Source organism: Mobula birostris, chromosome 4 (genome assembly GCF_030028105.1).
Source record: "Mobula birostris isolate sMobBir1 chromosome 4, sMobBir1.hap1, whole genome shotgun sequence".
Lineage (NCBI taxonomy): Eukaryota > Metazoa > Chordata > Chondrichthyes > Myliobatiformes > Myliobatidae > Mobula > Mobula birostris.
The window spans coordinates 63,323,542-63,349,763 of NC_092373.1; the positions used below are offsets into that span (position 1 = coordinate 63,323,542).

Here is a 26,222-nt window from a genome sequence, read left to right on the forward strand (position 1 = left end):
AGGAATTTAATGAATACAAACATCATATGTGATAAACATAGAATGAAAACTAAGTATCTAGAGCATCTTCATTCATTCATTCAGGTGCCTTGCCATTCGGCGTAGGTGATCATGTCTCTCCATCCATCACGGTCCCTGACCCTCCGAATTGTAGTTGTTGCCTCCCCTGTTTCTAACCAAGATGTTATTCCATCTATCATTTTCATTCTCTGTCTGCCTCTGCTTCTTTTTCCTTCCAGCTTTCCAGTTGTAACTAGATGTTCTAATGTCTCTCTTTGCATGATGTGTCCAAAGAATTTTGATTGCTGTTTTCTGATTTTTTTTTTTAAGTAATGTACATTTTGTTTTTGTTCTCTGTAGAATTTCTTTGTTGGTTATCCTGTCCGTATACGATATGCATAGCATTCTTCTGAGGAACCACATCTCTACTGCATTGATTCTTTTTTCCATTGCATTTGTGATGGTCCATGACTCGCAGCCAAACATCAATACAGGAAGAATGTAGCAGTTGAGAGTTCTAAGGCGGATGTCAATTGCTATTTTCTTGCTTGTTAGGATGTTTCTCGTATCTGTAAATGCTGTTCTTGCCATTGCTATTCTGGCTTTTATGTCTGTTTCGCATTTGCCATCAGAGGTTACCCATGACCCAAGGTACTTGAAGTTGTGAACTTGTTTCAGGATCTCATTTCCCCATAGTTTTTTCTCCCCATAGTTCATTGTTATTGCTTCTTTATAGTTGCTCAGTTAGCAACAGTTGAGATGTCAGGCAGGACAGTGGAATGCTCCTCCAGTGGGATGTGGGAGGGCAGAGAGACCGCCAGTGTCCCTGATAACCAGACATGTGGAAGAGCATCCAGCTGCAGCTTCTAACATTCCGCATTAAAGAGTTGGAGCTGGAGCTGGAACTGGATGAACTCTGGATTATTTGGGAGGCTGAGGGATGATATATAGAGAGGTAATTATACCCAAAGTGTAGGACAGGAAATTGAGTGACAGTAAGGAAGGGGAAAGGGGTTCGACAGCCAGTGCAGAGTACCCTTGTGGTCATCCCCTTCAACAAGTATACCACTTTGGATACTGTTGGGGGATGACCAAACAGAGGAAAGTCACAGCAGTCAGCTCACTGGCAGTGAGTCTGGCTGGGTCTGTGACTCAGAAGGGAAGGGGGCAGAAGAAGCAAGCTGTAGTCATAAGGGATTTGTTAGTTAGGGGAACAGAAAATCATGATTGAACTTTGCCATTTGACCATGATTTATTATTCCTCAACCCTATTTTCCTTACCTCCACATAACCTTTGACATCCTCACTAATCAAGAACATATCAACCTCCACTTTAAATATATTCAATGTCTTAGTCTCTTCAGCTGTATGTGGCAATGAACTCCACAGATTCATTACTATCTGGCTAAAGGAATATTCTATTTTAAGGCTGTGCCCTCTTGTCCCTTCTTTCCCACTAATGTATACATTATCTCCATGTCCATTTGATTTAGGCCTTTCAATATTCGGTAGGTTTCAATAAGATCCCCCTTCATTCTTCTAAACTTCAGTAAGTACAGGCCCAGAACTATCACATACTCCTGATACGTTAAACCTTTCATTACTGGGATCATACATATAAACCTCCTCTCCAAAGCCACCACATCCTTTCTTAGATATGGAATGTAAAATTGATCACAATACTCAAATATGGTCTGACCAATGCCTTATAAAGCCTCAGCATTACAGCCTTGCTTTTATATTCTAGTTCTCTTGAAATGAATGCTAGCATTGCATTTGCCTTCCTTACAATTGACTAACCTGGAAGTTAACCCTTGGGGAAATCCTGCACAAAGGCCAAGTCCCTTTGCACCTCTGAGTTCTCAATTCGCTCCCTATTTAGAAAATAGTCTACATGTTTATTCCTTCTACTAAAGTCCATGACTATACACTTCTCTGTACTGTGTTCCATCCACTGCTTCTTTGCCCATTCTTCAATCCTTCTGCAGACTCGTTTCCTCAATACTATCTGCGCCTCCACTTATCTACGTATCTCCTGATAACTTGGCCACAAAGCTATGAATTCTGTCATCCAGATCATTAACATATAACTTGAAAAGTAGCAGACCGAACACCGCTACTTGTGTAACACTACTACTGTCACCGGCAGCCAACCAGAAAAGGTCTTTATTCCCACTCTTTGCCTTCTGCCAGTCAGCCAATATTCTGACTATGCTAGAGTTTTTCCAATAATACAGTGAGCTCTTATTTTGTCTAGCAGCCTCATGTGTGGCACCTTGTCAAAAGCCTTCTGAAAATCCAAGTCAACAACATTCACTGATGCAAACACGAGGAATTCTGCAGATGCTGGAAATTCAAGCAACACACATCAAAGTTGCTGGTGAATGCAGCAGGCCAGGCAGCATCTCTAGGAAGAGGTACAGTCGACGTTTCGGGCCGAGACCCTTCGTCAGGACTAACTAAAAGAAGAGCTAGTAAGAGATTTGAAAGCGGGGGGGGGGAGGGGGAGATCCAAAATGATAGGAGAAGACAGGAGGGGGAGGGATGGAGCCAAGAGCTGGACAGTTGATTGGCAAAAGAGATAAGGGAGGATCATGGGACAGGAGGCCCAGGGAGAAGGAAAAGGGGGATGGGGGGAAAAACCCAGAGGATGGGCAAGGGATATAGTCAGAGGGACAGAGGGAGAAAAAGGAGAGAGAGAAAAAAAGAATGTGTGTATATAAGTAAATAACGTATGGGGTACGAGGGGGAGGTGGGGCATTAGCGGAAGTTTGAGAAGTCAATGTTCATGCCATCAGATTGGAGGCTACCCAGACGGAATATAAGGTGTTGTTCCTCCAACCTGAGTGTGGCTTCATCTTTACAGTAGAGGAGGCCGTGGATAGACATGTCAGAATGGGAATGGGATGTGGAATTAAAATGTGTGGCCACTGGAGATCCTGCTTTTTCTGGCGGACAAAGCTTAGGTGTTCAGCGAAATGATCTCCCAGCCTGCGTCGGGTCTCGCCAATATATAGAAGGCCACATCGGGAGCACTGGACGCAGTATATCACCCCAGCTGACTCACAGGTGAGGTGTCGCCTCACGTGGAAGGACTGTCTGGGGCCCTGAATGGTGGTAAGGGAGGAAGTGTAAGGGCATGTGTAGCACTTGTTCTGCTTACAAGGATAAGTGCCAGGAGGGAGATCGGTGGGGAGGGATGGGGGGGAACGAATGGACAAGGGAGTCACGTAGAAAGCGATCTCTGTGGAAAGCAGAGAAAGCAGGTGGACGGAAAAATGTTCTTAGTGGTGGGATCCCGTTGGAGGTGGCGGAAGTTACAGAGAATAATATGTTGGACCCGGAGGCTGGTGGGGTGGTAGGTGAGGACAAGGGGAGCCCTATTCCTAGTGGGGTGGCGGGAAGATGGAGTGAGAGCAGATATCCATGAAATGGGGGAGATGCGTTTGAGAGCAGAGTTGACGGTGGAGGAAGGGAAGCCCCTTTCTTTAAAAAAGGAGGACATCTCCCTCGTCCTGGAATGAAAAGCCTCATCCTGAGAGCAGATGCAGTGGAGACAGAGGAATTGCGAGAAGGGGATGGCATTTTTGCAAGAGACAGGGTGAGAAGAGGAATAGTCCAGATAGCTGTGAGAGTCAGTAGGCCTATAGTAGGCATCAGTAGATAAGCTGTCTCCAGAGACAGAGACAGAAAGATCTAGAAAGGGGAGAGAGGTGTCAGAAATGGACCAGGTAAACTTGAGGGCAGTGTGAAAGTCGGAGGCAAAATTAATGAAGTCAACGAGCTCAGCATGCGTGCAGGAAGCAGCGCCAATGCAGTCGTCGATGTAGTGAAGGAAAAGTGGGGGACAGATACCAGAATAGGTTGGAACATAGATTGTTCCACAAAGCCAACAAAAAGGCAGGCATAACTAGGACCCATACGGGTGCCCATAGCTGCATCTTTAGTTTGGAGGAAGTGGGAGGAGCCAAAGGAGAAATTATTAAGAGTAAGGACTAATTCCGCTAGACACTAGCTCTCACCTTTTTCTCCCTCTGTCCCTCTCACTATACCCCTTGCCCATTCTCTGGGTTCCCCCCCCCCCGCTTTTCTTTCTCCCTGGGCCTCCTTGTCCCATGATCCTCTCATATCTCTTTTGCCAATCAACTGTCCAGCTCTTGGCTCCATCCTTCCCCCTCCAGTCTTCTCCTATCATTTTGGATCTCCCCCTCCCCCTCCCACTTTCAAATCTCCTACTAGCTCTTCCTTCAGTTAGTCCTGACAAAGGGTCTCGGCCCGAAACGTCGACTGTACCTCTTCCTAGAGATGCTGCCTGGCCTGCTGCATTCACCAGCAACCTTCACTGATTCTCCTTTGTCTATCCAACCTGTTATTTCCTCAAAGAATTCCAACAGATCTGCTAGGCAAGATTTCCCCTTAAGAAACCCATGCTGACTTTGCCCTATCTTATAATATGCCTCTAAGTACCCTGAATCCTCATCCTTACTAATGGATTAACAACTTGCCAACCACTGAAGTCAGGCTAACTGGCCTATGATTTCCTGTTCTTTGTCTCCCTCTCTTCTGAGAGAGTGGAATGACATTTGCAATTTTCCAGTCCTCTGGGACCATTTCAAAATCCAGTGATTCTTGAACGATCACTGCTAATGTTCTCATTGTTCTCAAGTTCCCTCTTTCAAAACCCTGTCATTATTCAGTACTTATTCAGTTTGTCCACCATTTCTTTGTTCGCTCTTTACAACTTCTGTAGCATCTTATTCTTGTGGTACTCTTGCCTCTCATTTACTCTTTATATATATATGAAAAAAAACCTCTTTTACATTACAGTACTGGATAGCTTATCTTCATATTTCATCTTTTCTTATCTTATTGCTTTTTTTGGTTGCTTTTTAAAAGTTTCCTTATCCTCCAGCTTCCCACTAAATTTTTTTTATCATATTGTATGCCCTCTCTTCTTGCTTTTCTGCCGCCTTTAACTTCCTTTGTCTAGTACAGTTGCCTCATCTTCCCTTTAGAATGTTTCTTCTTCTTTGGGGTGAACAAATCCTGCACCTTCTGAATTACTCCTAAAAACTCCAGTCGACTTTCATCTTTGCTAGTGTCCGCTTCCAATCAACTTTGGCCAGCTCCTCTCTCATGCCTCTGTAGTTACTTTTACCACCTAAAACACCAATACATCTGATTATAGCTTTTGCTCTCAAACTACAGGGTGAATTCTATCTTATGATGATCACTGTCTTCAAAGAGTTCCTTTACCTTAAGCTCTCTAATCAAATCTGGTTCATTACACAACACCCAATCCAGAATTATCTTTTCTCTAGTGGGCTTGACCACATGCTGCTCTAAAAGGCTGATCTCATTGACATTCTACAAATTCCTCTTGGGGATCCATCACCAAAGCATGGACTTGTTGGGCAGAAACTCCTGTATTCATGCTATATTGCTCTAAGACTGTACGGCTCTACGTAGAAGCAACAATATAAATAATCCTCAAGAGAGGGAAACTTATACATAACAAAAATATTTCTAATTTGTTAGCAGTTTTCCCAAAACCTTGATATTTAAAAAATATTATAAAGGTAAATTTAAAAAATATTATAAAGGTGAAAATAAAAAATATATTAGTGAACAAAATATGCTCATCCACACAGAGCAAAATTATTAACACTTATTGAATTACATATCAATATTAGCCAACATTATTTTTTAAAAAAATAGCCAAGCAGAGTAAAACATCTTGAGATACCTTTGTCCTTCCATGGCCTTTTTAACATCCTGAAGACCATACATTTGTGCTCCCAGAGGCATAAAATCTGACACCTTTTCCCGCCATTCCTGGTCAAACATGTTTGCATCATCTGTGAAATTTTGAAAATGAAATTATAGTTACAAAATATAAACTGAAGGAAGTGAATCAATGATGCCTAAACATGAATTTCATCTGGGTTGATTTCAGAAGGTCAGCTAAAGAGACATGTAACAGAGAAGTTTCTGGCTTGGTTTATGGATGTATGATGACCATGGGAATAGAATGGTAACTACTGATTCAAATACAGGATTCTCAGTTCAGTTTTCTACCTGTGGAAATCACGACAATAGAAATATCATGGCAGTTCATTTCTTGAATAAGACGGTCTTCTATTTCTTGGTTTTTAAGCAAATTTCCCGGGAGTTTTTCCAGTGTTTACTTGTGTTAAAATGATAACATGTAAAATAATAAGTATGTATTCAGATCTTAGAAATTAGTATTTCCATATTATGTGCTTAAAATAATTTTGCAATATTCAGGAAAAGCAGAACCTACAAAACGTGTTTAATATTTCTATTGAAATTTAAATTCAGTACCACATAACACTATACCAATATAGAACACATAACACTGTATTAAAATACACCAATCACAGCAGCTAAATATGAAATCAGTTTGATTCTGCCTGAACAACTATGTGACTTCAGTTTTATATTTCAAAATTGTTTTAGTTTAATCATAGTAGAGAAGCAGCAGTTGCTCAGCTATCAATAATACTGCTCTTTTACCTCACTATTACTCTCCTATATTGACCCATTCTCCTTGATTCACTTAATTTCCAAACATCTACTGATCTCTGTCTTGAAAAGACTTAGCAACTGAGCCTCCATATTCCTCTTGAGGATTCCAAAGATTCACTACCTCTGCATGAATAATTTATTTTTGTTGCAGTCTAGAATGACTGATTACTTTGAGACTGTGATCCTGGTCCTAGACACCTTTGCATAAAGAATAATCAGCTTTGCATCCACCCTGTCAAGCTGGAAAAATTTTGAAGTAATTCATTCTCTGAACTTAAGACAGTGTTCTGCTCATTACTATCTCAAAAAACCTCTTAAAAGCTTTATCAAAAATTATTTCTTTTCCATGAATCCATGTTGATTTTCTGACTATCCAATCGCTACCTCTACAGGATCTAAAACTTTCCTACTGCATATCTCAGGACAATTGTCGATACTTCATCATTTTCTCTCTTCTTTCCTTAAGTGTGGGTTTACCTTCTAATCTGTGAGATAATCTATTAATATATGGAATTTTGAAAGATGACAAATCCCTTGGGAGATTCAGCCCATCATTTATCAGCTTTTGGTTTGCTAACTTTTGGAATTTTTGTTTTCTTATGTCTTTGACCTCTAGACTTGTTTGAATGAGGAAAAAGCACATAACATTTATTTTACTACCTTCAGGAAAAAAGATATAGTGAAATATTGGAAAATTTTGGGAAAAGACCTTTACACTCTCAGTTTGTAAGGAGCGTACCTTTGCTAACCATTTCCTTTTACACATTTCTGTACTAGTTTTTATAGGCAGTGCTTATGTTTGTTAAATTACTTTTCCATTCATTATCAATATCTTGGTTCCCTTTTGCTGAAGTATAAAATTTTCCCAATCTTTTGGTAACATTATAAACCTTTTCCTTTGATGTTAAACAATCTCTTTTTTTGTTGTTTTGTTAACCAAGACGAAGACCTCCCTTAACGATATATTTGTTGTGAACTGTCTGTTAACTTGTCAGATGTTAACCATTGCTTGTGTATGTCATAGCTTATGATAATTTCCAATCTTTGCTCTGCACTTTGCTTTGTTTAGATTTAAGACCCTCAAATTGCACAGTTACTTTCAATTTGATATAAAATTTTATCATCATTATTCTTCCCAGAACAGCACTTAATAATTTATTATTGCAGAATTCTGGATGTAATATCATATGTTCTCTTAATAGTAATTCAATATACTGATCTAAAAATGATGTCTTATATTGTATACTTGAACAATTTATCTTACATAGTAACTGTTCACTTTGTTTGTTCACTTTATTAAGTAGATAAAGATTCTCACAAATACCTTCAATATTAGATGCACTTCAAATTCCTGTTTGTACTGTCCCTCATATTTTCTCTAATGCTTAAGACCCACTGACTCCTCCACAGATGTTTTACCATTTGCTGTTTCATATTTCCATGCAACTGATTCTAGTTCCCGATTTTCTGAACTTTGATCCTTTTTTTCTACATTCTCACCATTCCATCCTTATTATCAGTCCTACCCTGATCACTTTGCAAATATGTAGTTGTAATGACTATCCAACTGTGCACAATTTTCCATTTGTGCCATTAATTCAGTCGTTATGAGTGCTCAGTAAAATAATACTGCAGAAAAAAAGCAATCCGAATAAAAATTATATATTAATAAAAATGCTCTAATTAAAAACTATAGTATATCAATAAAACAGTTACAATATTGAATATGAAGGAAACTATGGTATTATCATGAATTGCCAGCGGCATGTCCTGGAAATAGTAACAGGCCAGTTCATTAGGTTTTATAACAAATTTAATAATTTTACACAGTAGTAAGGACTGCACTATTCAATCCAGATTGTAGTGGTAGTGCAGATGTAGAAAATATTCATGGCTCCCACAATGGTAATAGAATACATCAACCATTTGTTTCATGAATTGTTCCTTCAAATTTATGTAACCCTTCCATGTAATCTGTGGAAATATATTCAAAACTTTGAGATTCTTTATGTATTTAATCTTGTAATGTGACAAAATGGATCCTGTATAATCCCAGTGTACTTTGCTATAAGCCACGTGTGTATAGGGCATGAGGCATTTAATGTCCTAATTTTTGTTCACTGTGTAACTGGTGGCGGGGGGGGGGCGGGTGGTGGCTGATAAACTGTGTGGCCTTGAGTGCTGCAGTGCTGCAGGAGCAGACTCCCAGAATACATAACAGCCAAAGAATAGCCTGAAAACTTGGAATAAAAAATGAACTTTGTAAGCTGTAAGTTAGAAGCTGCCTGCCATCCATGAAGAGTGGAGATGCTTCTCCTTGCAAGTGAAAAAAATGCTTTTGAATAGATTCATTCTGTGTTTTTTTTTTGGTTCCTTGTTGTAAGACCTAGCAAAAGGTATACGACTGAACTTGAAGTTCCACAGATCGCTTGTCGAGGTGCAGCAGCAGTGTGGGAGAGCCCTGGTGACTGGGTTTCCTGAGAGAAATTCCCTGGCAGTAATGATTGCCAAAAAGTAAGTTTCTTTTCACTTCCACGGATTTTCCCTCTTGGAGTCAGACCTTGGGTTTCTGTTTCGCTATTGCCCTATACACTGTGGTCTACACTATGGCCTTGAGTGGATCAGTTTCTTTCACTGTGACTCCAATGCATGCAGCACAGAAATACTAAGGTGACCAGGGTAGTAAAAAGGTCCATGTTAAAGAGGTGAGCAAACAAATTGGATGATTCAGTGTGACGGATACTTAGAAAGATAGACCCACTATCTGGGAAGCATGGCTCGAGTGGGTAAAAGTTAAAGTATAGTGTCAGGGACATATGGGAGGGTTGATCCAGTGCCTGGAATGCGCTAAATTACTATTAGTCAAAGTGAAGTGGTAGTAATTGCTTATCCCTAAATCAAAAAAAGGATATAACAAAAATTACAAATATGTCCGAGTAACACAATGTTTGAACCCTACAGGACGCTGTAGTGGAGAAGCAATAGGCTGCACTGATTAAGGACGAAACAGTAAATTAATTAAAGGGTGAGAGAGAGATGGGACAGAATTACTTTAGGCAGAGTGTGGTAAATCTGTGGAATTTGTTTCCATGAGCGGCTGTGGAGGCTAAGACATTGGGTGTATTTAAGGCAGAGATAGATAGTTTCTTGATTAACCAGGGCATCAAAGGGTATGAGGAGGCAGGGAAGTGGGGTTGACTGGAAGAATTGGATCAGCCCATGATTAAATGGCGGAGCAGACTTGATGGGCCAAATGGCCTACTTTTGCTCCTATATCTTATGCTCTTGTGATTCAGTTTCAATATGAAAAGCTAGGGATGTAAGAAACAGTACACTGCAGTGATTAAAATGATACAGAAATCAGTATATGAAAAGAAATGCAACACTGGAAATCATACGAAGTGTTTAGAGCAGATACAAAAGCATCTATTAATTGTGTGAAGTATAGTCACGTGTGTGTGTGTGTGTGTGTGTGTGTAAGAGAGAGAGAGAGAAAGAGAGAGAGAGAGAGAGAGAGAAAGCAAAGGCTGTTCTGTGTTTGCTCTGTTGATATTGAGAGAAAGTTCAAATTAATCTTGTGCTCAAGAAATATTTTACCCTTGAGTGAATTGGCTCTTGTGTTTTAAAATATGTTAATATGTTGGGGCCCCCATGCAGCAGTTTTTCCCCTACTTGGTTCTTTGTAAAACGTGTGAAAGCTTTTCACATTGAGAATTAACTGCTCCTATTTTAAGTTTCACAGTTACTCTTGAAGGTTCTGAAGGAAGAAAAGTAGAAGCATGGATTTTCGTTTCGTTTTGTCTTGTTGGTGTTTCTTTTTATTGTATTTCCTTATTTGTTTTTCATGTAATTGATTTTAGATAAATCCAGATTCCACACTGGTCATGTGAAATCAGGATCAAGACCACTGGAAATGTGTACGCCTGTATTCTGGATACAAGATGCCCACATTTCAGAGGGAAATGGGCATTTGGGGAAATTGTTCATTGATAGATGTTTAAATTGGGAATCTGAAATTTTGGGAAGATTGGAATATTTTTGGGAGCAATTCTGAAGTTGCTTTACTAATAGGGCCTTCCTTTTATAGAACAAGAAAGCTGTTGGTCAAGACTTTTGATATATTGATTTTGAGTTTGAGATTCCTTGGAAGATAGTTCAAACTTCAAAGTTCAAAGTAAAATTTATTATCAGAGTACATACATGCCACTATATACTAACGTGAGATTCTTTTTCTGCGAGCATACTTAGCAAATCTATGAAACAGCAACTGTAAACAGGATCTGTAAACTGTAACCATCAAGTAATGTAAACGAACTGTGGAAATGCAGATAATAAATAAATAACAATAAAAAACGAGCATTAAGTAACAATATAAAAGAGTTCTTAAATGAGTGTCATTATCCCCTTTTGTTCAAGAGCCTGATGGTTGAGGAGTTGTAGCTGTTCTTGAACCTGGTGCTGCAAGTACTGAGGCACTTATACCTACTACCTGGGTGAGCAGCGAGAAAACAGCATGGCCTGGGTGGCGAGTATCTTTGATGATGGATGCTTTTCTATGGCAATGTTTCATGTTGATGTTCTCAATGGCTGTGAGGATCTTACCCATGATGTACTGGGCTGAATCCACTACCTTTTGTAGGACTTCCTGCTCAGAGTTTTGATGTAATCAGTATTTTGTCATGTAAATTGTAAATGGAAGAAGGTAAGGAGTTTCTTGGGGTCTCTACTCTAATACAGTACTTGGGTGACCTCCAGTCTAACTCCCCAAACAAGGAAGCTTGGGAGCAGGATTCCCTCCATAGCTTTTACATTAACTAGCTAAGAAAGGTCATAAAGTATGATAAGATAGATAAGTATGATATAATAAGAAACAACAGTTTGGAAACATAGAAACATAAAAAACCTACAGCATAATACAGGCCCTTCAGCCCACAATGTTGTGCTGAACATGTACTTACTTTATCCATAGCCCTCTATTTTTCTAAGCTCCATGTACCTATCTGGGAGTCTCAGACCCTATTGTATCCGCCTCTACCACTGTCACTAGCAGACTATTCCACACACTCACCACTCTCTGCGTAAAAAACTTACACCTGATATTTCCTCTTTACCTACTTCCAAGCATCTTAAAACTGTGCCGAGTTAGCCATTTCAGTCCTGGGAAAAAGCCTCTGACTATCCACACGATCAATACCTCTCATCATCTTATACACCTCTATCAGGTCATCTCTCATCCTCACTCAACCTATTCTCATAAGGCATGCTCCCCAATCCAAGCAACATCCTTGTAAATCTCCTCTGCACTCTTTCTATAGTTTCATTTCTATCCTTCCTGTAGTGAGGTGACTAGAACTGAGCACAGTACTCCTAGTGGGGTTTGATCAGGGTCCTATATAGCTGCAACGTTACCCTTCAGCTCTTAAACTCAATCCCACGGTTGATGAAGGCCAATGCACCGTATGCCTTCTTAACCACAGAGACAACCTGAGCAGGAGCTTTGAGTGTCCTATGGACTCGGACCCCAAGATCCCTCTGATCCTCCACACTGCCAAGAGTCTTACCATTAATACTATATTCTGCCATATGTGACCTACCAAAATGAACCACCTCACACTTATCTGGGTTGAACTCCATACACCACTTCTCAGCCCAGTTTTGCATCCTATCGAAGTCCCGCTGTAACCTCTGACAGCCCACCACACTATCCACAACACCCCCAATCTTTGTGTCATCAACAAATTTACTAACCCATCCCTCCAGTTCCTCATCCAGGTTATCCTTTTAAAATCACAAAGCGAAGGGGTCCCAGAATAGATTCCTGAGGTACACCACTGGTTACCGACCTCCATGCAGAATATGATCTGTCTACAACCACTCTTTGCCTTCTGTGGGGGACCATTTTTGGATCCACAAAGCAATGTCCCCTTGGATGCCATGCCTCCTTACTTTCTCAATAAGCCTTGCATGGGGTACATTATCAAATGCCTTGCTGAAATCCATATACACTACATCTACTGCTCTACCTTCATCAATGTGTTTAGTCGCATCCTCAGAAAATTCAATCAGGATTGTAAGGCATGACCTGCCTTTGACAAAGCCGTGCTCACTATTCTTCATCACGCTATGCCTCTCCAAATGTTCATAAATCCTGCCTCTCAAGATCTTTTCCATCAACTTACCAACCACTGAAATAAGACTCACTGGTCTATAATTTTCAGGGCTATCTCTACTCCTTTTCTTGAATAAGGGAACAAAATCTGCAACCTTCCAATCCTTCACAATCTCTCCAGTCCCCATTGATGATGCAAAGTCATTGCCAGAGGCTCAGCAATCTCCTCCCTCGCCCCCCACAGCGACCTGGGGTACATCTCGTCCAGTCCCGGAGACTTATCCAACTTGATGCTTTCCAAAAGCACCAGCACATCCTCTTTCATATATGCTCAAGCTTTTCAATCCACGGTAAGTCATCCCTACAATTGCCAAGATCCTCTTCCGTAGTGAATACTGAGGCAAAGTATTCATTAAGTACCTCTGCTAAGAAACCTGGAGCAATAGAATGTGAATTACATAGGACCATAAGTTTAATGAGTCATATCACCAAGATACTTCTAAGAATTTTGATGACAAGAGCTAAAAGTAAGAAACAAGCTGAAATAGGTAAAGAACAATGTGGTTTTGTGAAAGACAAGGTACAAAAAACGCAATATTGATGTTAAGGATACTATAAGAACAAGCTATTCAAGTGCAAAAAGATTTGTTTGTTTGCTTTATCAACTACACAAAAGCATTTGATAAAGTGAAGCACAATAAGATATTTGAAATATTACAGAAAACTCTAAATATAGTTCAAAAAACCTCCACCTAATCAGAAATCTGTACTGGGAACAAACTGCTGCTGTAAGAATAGATGGACAAGTGAGTCAGTTTACAAAAATCAAGAGAGGTGTTAGACAAGGGTGTGTTTTCTCCCCCGATTTATTTAATGTGTACAGTGAAACAATATTACAAAAAATAAAAGACATCTTGGGAATCAAAGTTGGCGGTGAAAACATCAATAATTTCAGATATGCAGATGACACTGTTAATTGCAAGTACGGAGGAAGAACTACAAAACTTAATTGATATAATTGTTGAAGTAAGTGCAAAAATGGGTCTATCTATCAATTGCAAAAAGACAGAATGTATGGTGATATCCAAAAAGGAGAATCCTATCTGCAGGCTGAGAACAAATGGGGAAGACATAAAACAAGTACAGAACTTTTGCTATTATCGAAGCAGGGTGACATCAGATGGCAGGTGTGACATGGACATCAAAAGAAGAATAGGGATGGCAAAAGACACCTTTACAAGAATGAAGAGTATACTGACCAATACTAAACTAGGCATGACAACCCGCCTCAGAGTACTGAAATGTTACGTTTATCCAGTTATGTTATATGGCTCAGAATGTTAGACAATATGTAGTAACATGAGGAAATAAACTGAAGCAGCAGAGATGTGGTTTTTGAGGAGGATACAAAGAATATCATGGACGAAATAAATATCTAATGAGGATGTCATGAACAGAGCAAGCACAAAAAGAGAAATAATATATGAGATCATGAAAAGGCAACGTAACTTCATTGGAAAGAGGAGTTAGAATGCACGGTAATTATGGGAAAGATTGAAGGGAAGAAAGCAAGAGGAAGACAAAGACAAATGATGATGGAGACAACAGCCAGAGAATTGGAAATGAATCCCAATGAATTGATCCACTTGACCTGAAACAGGAGTATGTGGGCCATGGCAGTCAAAGCTCAAACTGGGCATGGCATCTGATGATGATCATGATGATATTGTTGGCAGGATTGGTGGCGGTCCGTACAGTGGCATTGCAAATCTCAATGGCTTTGGATTTGGTTTTATCTGAGAAAGGAGACACGTGAGCCTCTGATTAAACAAGAATGTTGCACTTGCATTCTAGATGAATCAAGAGAATATAATTCACTTCAGAAATCACATCCAAGATGTCACGAAGAAGGTTAAGCAAGTAGGAGACCAGTTCAATAATTATAATCCCACAGACTGCTTGGGATGATGGGATGATGAGAGAATGGTGGACTGTTGCCCTGCATTATGTAGTGACTATCGGTATTATAATATTGGCAGTCATCCTCTTGCAACTTGCATGTAAGGCATTTGGACCCGGAAGAAGAGAGTATTAGAAAATGGGTACCTGTTGGTGTGGATGAGGAAAAGGGGATTTTGCTTAACTAAAGCTCAGACTGTATCATTATATTAATGTCTTGTATCTTTTTGATTACTGCATTCTAAAGCAGAAGTTTATGAAATTATGGTGTTGTAATATAATGACAAAAAGGAAAGAATGTGGAAATATATTTGAAACTTTGAAATTTTTAATGTATTTAATTTTGTAATGTGACAAAATGGAACCTATATAATCCCAGAGTGCTTTGCTATAAGTTAAGTGTGTACATGGCAGGATGCATTTAATGTCCTAATGATTGTTCATTATGTAACTAAAAGGAGGCTGATAAACTGAATGGCTTTGAGTACTAAAGGAGCTGACTCCCAAAACAGGCAAAAGCCAAAGAATAGCCTGAACTTTGTAATCACAGAACTTTGTAAACTGTAAATCAGAAGCTGCCTGCCATCCATTGAGGAGTGGAGGTACTTCTCCTTACAAGTAATAAACATACTTTTGAACAGATCCACACTGTTTTTTTGGCTCTTTGTTATAAGACCCAGTGAAAGGTACATGACAAATCTCTCTCCACCATGAGTACTTATTATATTTTAATTTGCATCTTATAAAGCCATTCATACAAAATAATTCTACATAAGCAAACTATTATATACATCAAAACTGTTCTGTCATACAATAAAATCATTGCTGATTTCTGAATTCACCATATAATCAACACTTGTTCTGCCTTTTGATATCTCTGAATTCAAATTTTCAGTTGACAAAAAAATACACCAATCTTGCATTTGAAAAAAAAACAATAATTTCCTTTTCCAGAAAGAATTCTAATTTAACACCATCAGTCTTGTGTTCATCATCCTTTCTGACTTTGCCCCCATGTTACAATTCAACTCAAACCACTGACTGCAATTTTGCCCTATCATCTGTGTGCCCTTCCTCTCAATCTTACTACACACTGCATCTACTTGCATACCAACTGCTCCCATCTTCAGCCCTATCACTCCAGCTCCCAATCTGCTGCCAAATTAGTGTAAATCCTCTCTAATAGTTCTTGCAAACCTGCACACAAGGATATTGGTTCCCCTTGGGTTCAGGTGTAACCTGTATTTTTGTACAGGTTATACCTTCATCAGAAGAGATCCCAATGATTCAGAAATCTGAAACCCTTCCCCCTGCAATAGATCCTCAACCACTCATTCATCTGTACTATCATCCCATTCCTGCCCTGACTAGCATGTGGCACTGGGAATAATCCAGAGATTACTACATTGGATGAATTGCCATTGGATTAAATGATAATCTTAAATGAGTTGATAACATTCTGAATCAGTCAGACAGTACAAATGGAAATAGACGTTGAACAAATACAGTTCCAGAGCATTGGTCATGATTGGCTCATGAAAATAATCTTAAAATAATGAAATTGAGAAATTCTTCCAATGTTTACTGTGTATGTTGTTAGCTTCAATCTATTTAATTGCAATCTTTAGAAAGAGACAGCCAGGATGGAGATGCCTCACCTTCATTTAGGTTGAGAAACTCTTGATTGACTTCTTCATCACCTGTTTTCTGGTTTCTGACTTTCTGAATGACATGAGCACGGTCTTTAATGTGATGGCCAATTGATATTTTTTCAATTCCACTTTCAGAGTCTTTTATGGCCCGTCTTGTCTCTTTAAGCTGTAAAATTCCTAAATTGTTAATATACCCAATGTTTCCAAAATACCTAAAGATTACATTTTCTAACACAAATTATCACTAACTATAGTTGGGTATTAAAATAATTTAACCACTTTAACAGGTTTCAAATCATAAAGATTGATCTTTGTACTGTATAATTATACTTACATAACATAATCCATGGGACCTAAATCAGGAAACACTGAAAATATGTTTTTTAAAATGTGCAATAATTGCCAAGTGCAAAACAAAATTAACATTTCAGGTTGATAATTTTTTGTTAGAACTGGAAAAAATTAGAAAACAAACTATTTTTCAGCTCAGAGGTTGGTTTTGTATATTATGACAACTTTCAGTCTAAATGTACAGAGAAGAATTGAATTAGGGCAGCAGAGTTCTGTGAAAACAAAGTCAGTCGGAATCATTCCACCACTGGCTGGAGTTTGCCTAGCAAAAAGAAAGATGGGATTCAATAATTTCAGCTTTAGGTTGTGTACAGACACAATCTTCTTCAGCTGCTTCATCAATGACCTTCTTTACATCCAAAAGTGAGATGTGGGAATACTCAATGATAATTGCAATGTTCTGTTCATTCCTCAAAAATAACTGTACCTGAATGTATTAAGACCTGAATTACACCCAGACTTGGTAACGAGACTGAATCAAAGCACTTTCCCATCATACTTAATAAAATAATTATCAATCAAACTCAAGCAAAATTCTTAGCAGCTGGATAGGTTGGAGAAACCAAGGCTTACAATTACAGTGATCATCCATCCCAATTTAGTTGATAAAATTTATGAACAGCAAAATTTGAGTCCCAATGACAGAATGACTGGTGGCAAGACAATATTTGTTCCATATTACTTAAATCCCATCCAGCATTTCCTTCTAGGAACTCCCCAAGCCATACTTTCTAACACAGATCCATTTTGTGGCTCCTTTCGACAATATTTTGCTTTTTAGCCAGACCATGACCAACTCACTTCCAAACAGATACCGAAAGTGATAAAATAATGACATTCATATACTTTAAAAGAACTGTTTAGATCTATTGAGAAATTCACCATTTCAGAATACTTACTCCACCAGGAACATGGTGTACATGACTGGAAGCCTGGAACACTTTAGGAGGTTCATTTCCCACTTTTGAATAGCTCATTACAGTGGAAGTGTTTAAAGAATGATCATTGGGATACTGAGATGCATTTTTCTGTTGAAAAAATATACGCTTTTTAAAAAAAAATTAAAGGCTACAATTGTTTTGCAAAGCTAAATGAACATTAACACACTAAAACTCTGGAAGCGTAGACTAAATTAAACCTAAATCACAACATATAACTTTAAGTTATTTGATAGGCAACTTTAACATTTGGTTGTAATTGTGGAAAATATGAGATTTTGGTTGTTTACCTAAATAACATTACACTTACAATGTTGTGTTGCATTTCAATCATTTCTTTTCTCATTTGTTCCATCATTGATTTGAAAGGATCTGCTGAGCTACTAGCCTAAGTAAACACAAAAATGGTTATAAAAAAATCAAAGGAATGTAACCAGGAAATTATGAGTAGCATTCAGTAAATTAAATTTTACACTTCACATATTAATGAATGGCAACATTATAATAGCAGGATGAGGTAAGATCATGTTTTATTCACTGGTTGGATTTTACCGTCAGTTGCTAAAGAATGGAGTGTGCCATTCTTACACACATCAGATCAGGAAGGAAAAAAGCAAATTTTTAATTAACACATACAAAATGTTGGAGGAACTCAAGAAGTCAGGCAGCATCTATGGAAATGAAAAAATAGTCCACCGTTCAGGCTGAGAACCTTCTTCAGGACTAAGATGGAAGGGGGAAGATGCCAGAATAAAAGGTGATGTGAGGGGAAGGGTGCTAGCTGGAAGGTGATAGGTAAAGTCAGATGGGTGGGAAAGGTCAAGGGGTGGAAAAGAGGACTCTGGTAGGAGAGTAGAGTGGACCATAGGAGAAAGGGAAGTAGGAGGGGTCCGAAGGGGAATTAATAGGTAGGTGAGAAGAGGTAAAAGATCAGAGTGGGGAACAGGGAAAGGTGGGGGGGGGGGGAATTGGTTTACCAGAAAGAAAAATCCATATTCATGCCATCAGGTTGGAGGCTACCCAGGTTGATTTTTTAATTAAAACATTTGACATCAGAACAAGAGCAGTACTCTTACAAATCACCATCTGTGAAAGAGAATACCATACAGGGAAACTGTGAGAACATTCTTCTCCCAATGTTTTGCTTATATATTTCCAATTTTCATATAAAAGTGGACACTGCACTTTTTGCCTGGATTAAATGGTTATTCTCACCTTGCAGCTTCACATTTAGAACATGCATTTTGTCATACAGATTGGCTAGATATGCCACATCTCCACGTGGAAGTTCAATCTTGTTTCCCAAGCTCTTGTTGACTTTGAGCGAAAATTCAACCACAGTGTCAAAAAAGATCAGAAAAACATTTTAAGCAGCAAACTTTTGACAGCCAACACACTTCAGTGTGAAGAAGCAAGTGTTCAAACTCCTCATCGTTATCTTGGCATAACTGATGAAATATTCTGCTATTTAATGGATGAGCTTTAATTTTGTTGATAGCAGATATTACAAGAGTCATGCTTGAAAAATGTTGCTGGCTGAGGATTTTGGCTGTGAGATGTTGATGATGAATTACACAATGAATTGCAAACAGACTTATAATTTCTTTCTTCATAAGTGTCAATACACCAGCATGGCAATCTGTCAATACGGTTCTCCATCTGTCCCACAAGAAATAATGTTTCTAATCGGAATACTTTTATTCTCAGTACACATTTTGAGCTTGTCATAGATTGATTCACAACATTTTTTTACATATGCCTTGAACCTTTGCACAGTACTATGAGTGTATATGATACCATAATGGAAAATAGTTACACCTACATACTCGTCACCCATTTGAGAAATTTCATTTCCCGTATTCCAAGCACATGAATTTTAACTGGAATACATAATCATTATCATACCACTTCTGAATGTTTTTTCCTGTCCTTCAAGCTCTGTTGCCTTGCGTATGCCTGAGTAGGAACTTTGTCATCTGGGAAATTCACCAAGAGGTCTTGATCCAATTGAATTGGAAAACTGGACATCAACTGATGGAGGTTTTCCTGGTGTGAACGAAAAGGGTCCCTAAAATTGGAGAGAAAATTAATTCTTTTAAGTTGTAATAAATTTACGACACTCATTAAAGACATCCTAACTCACGTTTTAAAAGTTACATTTAGTGAAAAATTTAACTGACATTCTTTCATGCATCAATTTAAATAAAAGATCTTGAATTAGGTTGTTGTGACTAAATTGATCTACCTAATAATCTTGAAAAACGAAAAAAAAAAGCAAAAAACTTTACCCAGTTGATATAACAACACATACAAAGTACTGGAGGAACTAAGCAGGTTAGGCAGCATCTATGGAGGTGAAAGAACAGTCGATGTTTCAGACTGAGACACTTCATCAGGCCTGGAAAGGAGGGAGAAGAAGCCAGAATGGGGGAAGGGGGAGGGGGAGGGAGAGGGAAGAGACAGGGGAAGGAGTACAAGCTGGCAGGTCATAGGCAAAACAAGGTGAGGTAAAAGTGGGTGAGTGGGAGAGGGAGAATGAAGTAAGAAGCTGGTAGATGATAGGTGGAAGAGGTGCTGGGCTGAAGAGGAGGAATCTGATAGGAGAGGACAGTGGATTACGGAAGAAGTACCTAGTTCACATTGTTAATTTTGTTCTTTTGGGACATGTATTCACAAACTGGATTTCATAGGTCTTACAATAGAAACACTTAAACTGTAAGGCCAACACAATGCAATATGGGTCCTCATGCAAAATAGCAGATATAGAAGGGTAGATGATGTTGTAGATGTCAAAATCAGCAGCTTTGCAGAAGTTAGCATGGTTGAAGACAATTTCCAAAGCTCTGTTGATTTCTCCAGTTTAAATTCTTCACCAGCCCTATCCCCACAACCCCTCCTGAACTGGTGTGAACCTCCAAGTCAAAATTCGACCCGAGATCAAAAATATGTGTGTTTTCAAGCTAATATACAGTTAATATCAAGCAAATTTGTTTATTCCTTTAGTATTGATGCAGCTGTTTAAAACACTTAATAAGCTAAAAGTTTATACAGGTTTCCCCCGCTATCTGAAGGTAGAGCGTTCCTATGAAATGGTTCGTAAGCTGAAATGTCGTAAAGCGAAGAAGCAATTACCATTTATTTACATGGAAAAATTTTGTGAGCATTCGCAGACCCAAAAATAACCTACCAAATCATGCCAAATAACACATAAAACCTAAAATAACAGTAACATATTGTAAAAGCGGGAATGATATGATAAATACACAGACTATGTAAAGTAGAAATACTTCTCTACAATGATTGCCTGCCCAGATCTCCGTAGCAAAAATCTCACGCAAGCGCTGTTGGCATAAACGCGTCTCCAGTAACCTTTAAACTACGAAGCTGCCAAATCTACCAAATAACACGTAAAAATACACAGCCTATATAAAGTAGAAATAATGTATGTACAGTGTAGTATCACTTACCGGAATTGGGAAGATATCGAGCACACTGATGATGGTGTGTTAGACTGAGTCGTTGCAGGCTGGGTGGTGCAGTGGCCCCCACCCTCCAGGCCGCCGACTGATACATTGCTGCGAAGCACACAGGGGTAGCTGGGAGGCACACAGCACATCTTTAAGAGAAAAGCCGAAATAAACATGCTAATTAATTAGGTGCTGCCTGGCACGTAAATGTCGGTGCAGATCAGAGGCAATTGCCGATTGCATCAGCACTGATCTGGGCCGACAATTATGTGCTAGGCGGCACCTAATTAATTAGCATGTTTATTTTGGCTTTTTTCTTAAAGATGTGCTGTGTGCATCCCAGCTACTGTTGCATTTTCCGCGAATCGATATCTGTTCGTGGCCTGGGGGTTGGGGTGGTGGGACACTGGGGTGTCATCTCATCATCGACCAGGGCAGGCGGGTCATCTTCTCCTATGTCTGCCCGCCTCGATGTCCAAGGTCGAGGTTCGTCGTCTGCAGTGGCTGATGTGGAAGGCGTGCTTGACTGCTGAGCCTCGCACATTTTTCTATCACACAGTTCTTTAATAAGGACTCAAACCATCCTGCAAATATCTCCTAAACTGACGTACCCTTTCAAAATTAAAGTCGTACTTCATCATTACTCATTCAGTTTTGATTGTTATCCTTTTCCCTTCCAATTGCATCAGCTCTTCATCTGTCGTGGTGATGGGATGCCAAAACCTCTTCAACATCATGTTGGCTTCCACAAGCCAAACTCAAGTTGTCCTTACTTCGTTCACCACAATCAAAACCCTTAATTATGTCTAGTTTTACCGTAAGTGTAACACCCTTACGAGCTCTTTCAGGCTTTTCCGATACCATAGAACTCATCTTGCAAACGGCTGCTCACAGGCTCGTGTTAAAGCAAAGCAGCTCCCAATCTGGGGGAGAGCAGCTGCTTGGGGCGCGCTCTGCCTTTTATCACGTGCTAATTTTTTTTGCGCGCTGATTTTTTTTCGTAACAGTGAAAACACCTTCTGAAAGCGAAAACAGGGTACTAATGTAGGTCTTTCGTAACAGTGAGGTTTCGTAAAGCGAACGTTCGAAAAGTGGGGGACACCTGTATTTGGCTTGAGAAATGATATAAAAAGTGAACCATCTTTACCCCCCCCCCACCATTTCCCCATTCACATTTCTCTCTTTCTCCTTACCTGCCCATCACCTCCCTCTGGTGCTCCTTCCCTTTCTTCTATGGTCTTCTACCCTATCCTATCAGATTCTCCCTTTTTTAACTCTTTATCAACTTCACCAATCAACTTCTCAGCTCTTTACTTCACTCCTCCCCTACTCCCAGTTCTACCTATCAACTACCACCTTCTACTTCTTACTCCCCTTCCCCCCAACTTCTTACTCTGACTTTGCATCTTTTTTTCCCCAGTCCTGAGGAAGGGCCTTGGTCCAAAACATCATCTGTTTCCTCTTTTCCATAGATGTTGCCTGGCATTTTGTGTGAGGCGATAGGTGAAGCCAGGTAAGGGCTGGGGCGGGGGGGGGGGTGTGATACGTGGAAGAGCTAAGCTAAATGGCTGAAATAGGAGTCTGATCAGAGAGGACAGTGGACGACGGAAGAAGGAGAAAGAGGAGGGAATCAGAGGGAGGTGACGGACAGTGAGAAGTGGTGAGAAGGTAACCAGAATGGGAAATGGAAAAAGAGAGGACAGAAGGGGGAGAAATTCCAAGAATTTGGAGAAATTGATGTTCATGCCATCAGGTCGGAGGCTACCGAGACAGAGTATGAGGTGTTGCTCCTCCAATCTGAGTTTGGGCTCTTCATGGTAGTAGAAGAGGCCATAGACAACCATATAAGAATGGAAATGGGAAGTCAAATTGAAATAGGTAGCCACCGCAAAATCTTGCCTTTTGCAACTGACAGAGTGAAGGTGCTCAATAAAGCAGTTCGTCAGTCTAGGTCAGGTATCACTAATGCAGAGGAGGCTGCACTGGGAGCACCGAATAGATGACTACTACAGACCAGCAGGTGAACTGTTGCCTCACCTGGACGCACAGTTAAAGTGTCACCTATCTCTCACCTGGTCTTACCTATCACTTGCTAGTTTGTACTCCTGCCACCACTACCACCTTCTGCCCCCAACCCTTTGCTTTCCTGTCCTGTTGAAGGGTCTCAGCCCCATCCACTGACTGTTTACAGTATTTCCCTCCACAGATGCTGCTTGACTTGCTGAGTTTCCCCAGAATTATGAATGTATAGAAAATTTCCTGTTAGATTGTATCTCAGCCTGATGTAGCAAGTGTACTGTTCTGGACCAGGGAAATCTAACGAAGGTGGTAGGCACCATCTAGTTCATCACAGGCTCATCAATTTCCATTCAGTCCAGTTTCATGGTGCGGGGCTTTAGGAAGACGAAGATCATCTTTAAGGATGCCTACCACCCTGGGCATTCCAATTCTCTTTTCTACTTTCTAGGATTAGCTACAGGAATTTGAAAGCCTGGATGACCAGACTTAAGAACACCTTCTTCCCCACTGTTATCAGACTTCTGAACAATCATCTCTTTCACATTCCCTTCCTGGTGGTGATGCTATATTCCCCAACCTTTAATTCTATAGATGCATGATTTAAAATTTTCTAAATACAGGAGATTCTGCAGATGTTAGAAACCTTGAGCAACACACACAAAATGGTGGAGGAACTCAGCAGATCAGGCACCATCTGTGAAGGAAAATAAGCAGTTGATGTTTAGGGCCACGATGCTTCATCAGGACTGGAAAGCAAGGGGGCAGAAGCCAGAATAAGGTGAGGGGAGGGAAAGGAGTACAAGATGGCAGGTGATAGGTGAAACCAGCTGAGGGTGAAGGTGGGTGGATGGGGGGAGGAGGATGAAATTAGAAGTTGGGAGGTGATAGGTGGATGAGGTAAGCTAAAGAGTTGAACAAATAGGAAACTGATTGTAGAGTACAATGGACCATGGAAGAAAGGAAAAGAGGGGGGAATCGGAGGTGAAGGACAGGTGAGAAGAGAGGGGTGAGAGGGTAGCCAGAATGGTTAATTCTTCTTCTCCATTGATAATTTTATTATTATCACTTCAGCATTCTTTTTACACTACTTCAGATTGCACAGCAATCTTAGCAGCATTCTGTTGTTTTGTGCTCTTCACTGTATACAGTATTTATTATTCAATCCATACTGTTTATACTGAGCTTTACACAAGGAATTTCATTTACACCCTAATGTATATAGTATGACAATAAACTAATATTCTTAATTGTAACATACATACTTACCACCCAGATTCTTATCCAAGTCATTGTGCATATTACAAAAGATTGTTGGAGCTGCAGTTATCCATTTGTGTGGATAGTATGTCATTAAAATCATTTCTTGTCCCATTATTTACAGCTATGCGAGGCATCCATTTTATCTTTCTGTAACCAAGTTGTCAAATGATTTATTTCTTTTTTCTCTGAAATAGGTTCTACTTTAAGAATATAGCAACAGTATAGTTCCATCAGCAAGTTTGCTTCCATTCACCCCTCCCCCACATCCGTCCGTCCTCATTGATTCCAAACATTCCGAAATTATTCAGAAGTTATGTACAGAAACCACGGCCTCATCCCAACCTGTGTCTATATTATAAATCAAGTGTGTTTCAATTAGAAAGTGCAACCCCATTCAAGTATTTTCCAAGTGAGAAATGAAAATGAGCAAATTGGCAAACAGCAAGCACTTTGGATACACCCTGGTTATTATAATTAGTTGAGGAATCTGTACTGCAAACACCTAGCTGAAGGGAGTCAAGTGCAAAGTTTGCTGCAGTCCTGATTGAACTGATTTGATCTTGGCACTTAACTGTGCAAGTAAGACCAAGTGCTACACCTGTTCCCTGACCACAATTCGGGGCTCAAATAGTCCTTCCAAGTGAGGCAACGCTTCACCTGCTGGTCTGCAGCAGTCACCTGTTTTGTCTTTGATGCTCCCACTGCAGCCTTGTCTACATTGGTGATACTTGAGCTAGAGAAGGGAATTACTTTGTTGAGCATCTTCACTCTGTTCACTGCAAAAGGCAAAATTTCCCAGTGGTTACTCATTTCAATTTGACTTCCCATTCCCATATGACTAGCCATGGCCTCCTCTATTGCCATGATAAGGCCAAACTCAAATTAGGGAAGCCACACCACATTTTCCATCTTCGTAGCCTCCAACACCACAAACGCCATTTTTGCTCATTTCTGGTTATTCCTGCCCCTTTCCTCTTTTTCCATTCCCCATTCTAATGACCCCCTCCTCCTTACTCCTCAACTATCAATCACCTCCCTCTGTTTCTCCTCTTCTTTCCCTTTCTTCCATGATCCACTACCCTCTGATTCCTTCTTCAGCTTTTTATCTATTCCGCTTAATCTGGCTTCTTATTTCATCACCTTTCCCTTGCTTGGTCTCACCTGTTACTTGCCAACTTGTTCTCCTTCCCCTGCCCCCCCCACCTTCTTATTCTGCCTTCTGCCCCCTTTCCTTGCAATCCTGAAGGGTATTGGCCAGGTCTTGGTATTCCTTTCCACAAATACTGCCTGACTTGCTAAGTTCCTCTACCATTTTGAGTGAGTTGCTCAGATTTCATCCCCGTCCTTGGTCAGGTGGAGTTGGACACGATATGCCACTTTAACATTGTAACTCAAAGATTGGCAGCTTACGAGAAGAAAGGGTCTTCTTCCATTTCACGGAACATGTCTGGTCGTTGGTGGTACTTAGCTCGGGAAGGCGCTTTGTCTGCTCTTGGGACTCGTCAGGCTCGGACCATCGCCAGTTTGGATGTTCTCACCCTCACTTCCAGCGCCCCGAGCTCGCCTCCCCTGTCGAGTGGCTCCCGCAGCCGGGAAAATCTCTGCGCACACCGCAGCTTTTGTTTTGATTAAGGAACGGGGGATCGTTATGACGACGCTACACACAGAAGCTGCCCTGACAACGCAACCGGGCAGATGAACGCAATCTGCGCTGTGATTGGCGGATACGAACACTTCGCTGCCCGAGCCTCCCGGTCTGGTGCACATTTCAACCGCTGTCCCATGTGTCCCGTCATAAGGACCGTGAGTGACGTCAGCCCAAGGACTGCCATGACGCAACGACCCGCGGTACCGGGAGGAAAGCATTTACTGTAAATTGCTGCAACGTCGATAACTGCATCATAATCAACAACAGCAA

The 26,222-nt window shown here is 40.2% G+C and overlaps 1 protein-coding gene across 2 annotated transcripts in view; it reads right to left on the minus strand.

The window, feature by feature from the left end:
* Positions 1 to 25,936, minus strand: part of mlf1 (myeloid leukemia factor 1) — a 36,514-nt gene extending 10,578 nt beyond the window's left edge. The window contains exons 1-7 of one of the 2 annotated variants that reach the window (XM_072255454.1): positions 25,715 to 25,936; positions 24,311 to 24,451; positions 19,464 to 19,626; positions 17,869 to 17,946; positions 17,520 to 17,648; positions 16,276 to 16,435; positions 5,747 to 5,858 (exon numbers count right to left, since the gene is read on the minus strand). In XM_072255454.1, the coding sequence (XP_072111555.1) occupies positions 5,747 to 5,858; positions 16,276 to 16,435; positions 17,520 to 17,648; positions 17,869 to 17,946; positions 19,464 to 19,586 (602 nt within the window). In that variant the 5' untranslated portion in view covers positions 19,587 to 19,626; positions 24,311 to 24,451; positions 25,715 to 25,936. The remainder of the gene's footprint in view (positions 1 to 5,746; positions 5,859 to 16,275; positions 16,436 to 17,519; positions 17,649 to 17,868; positions 17,947 to 19,463; positions 19,627 to 24,310; positions 24,452 to 25,714) is intronic. The other variant, XM_072255453.1, reaches the window with a different exon arrangement.
* Between the last annotated feature and the right edge of the window lie 286 nt (positions 25,937 to 26,222).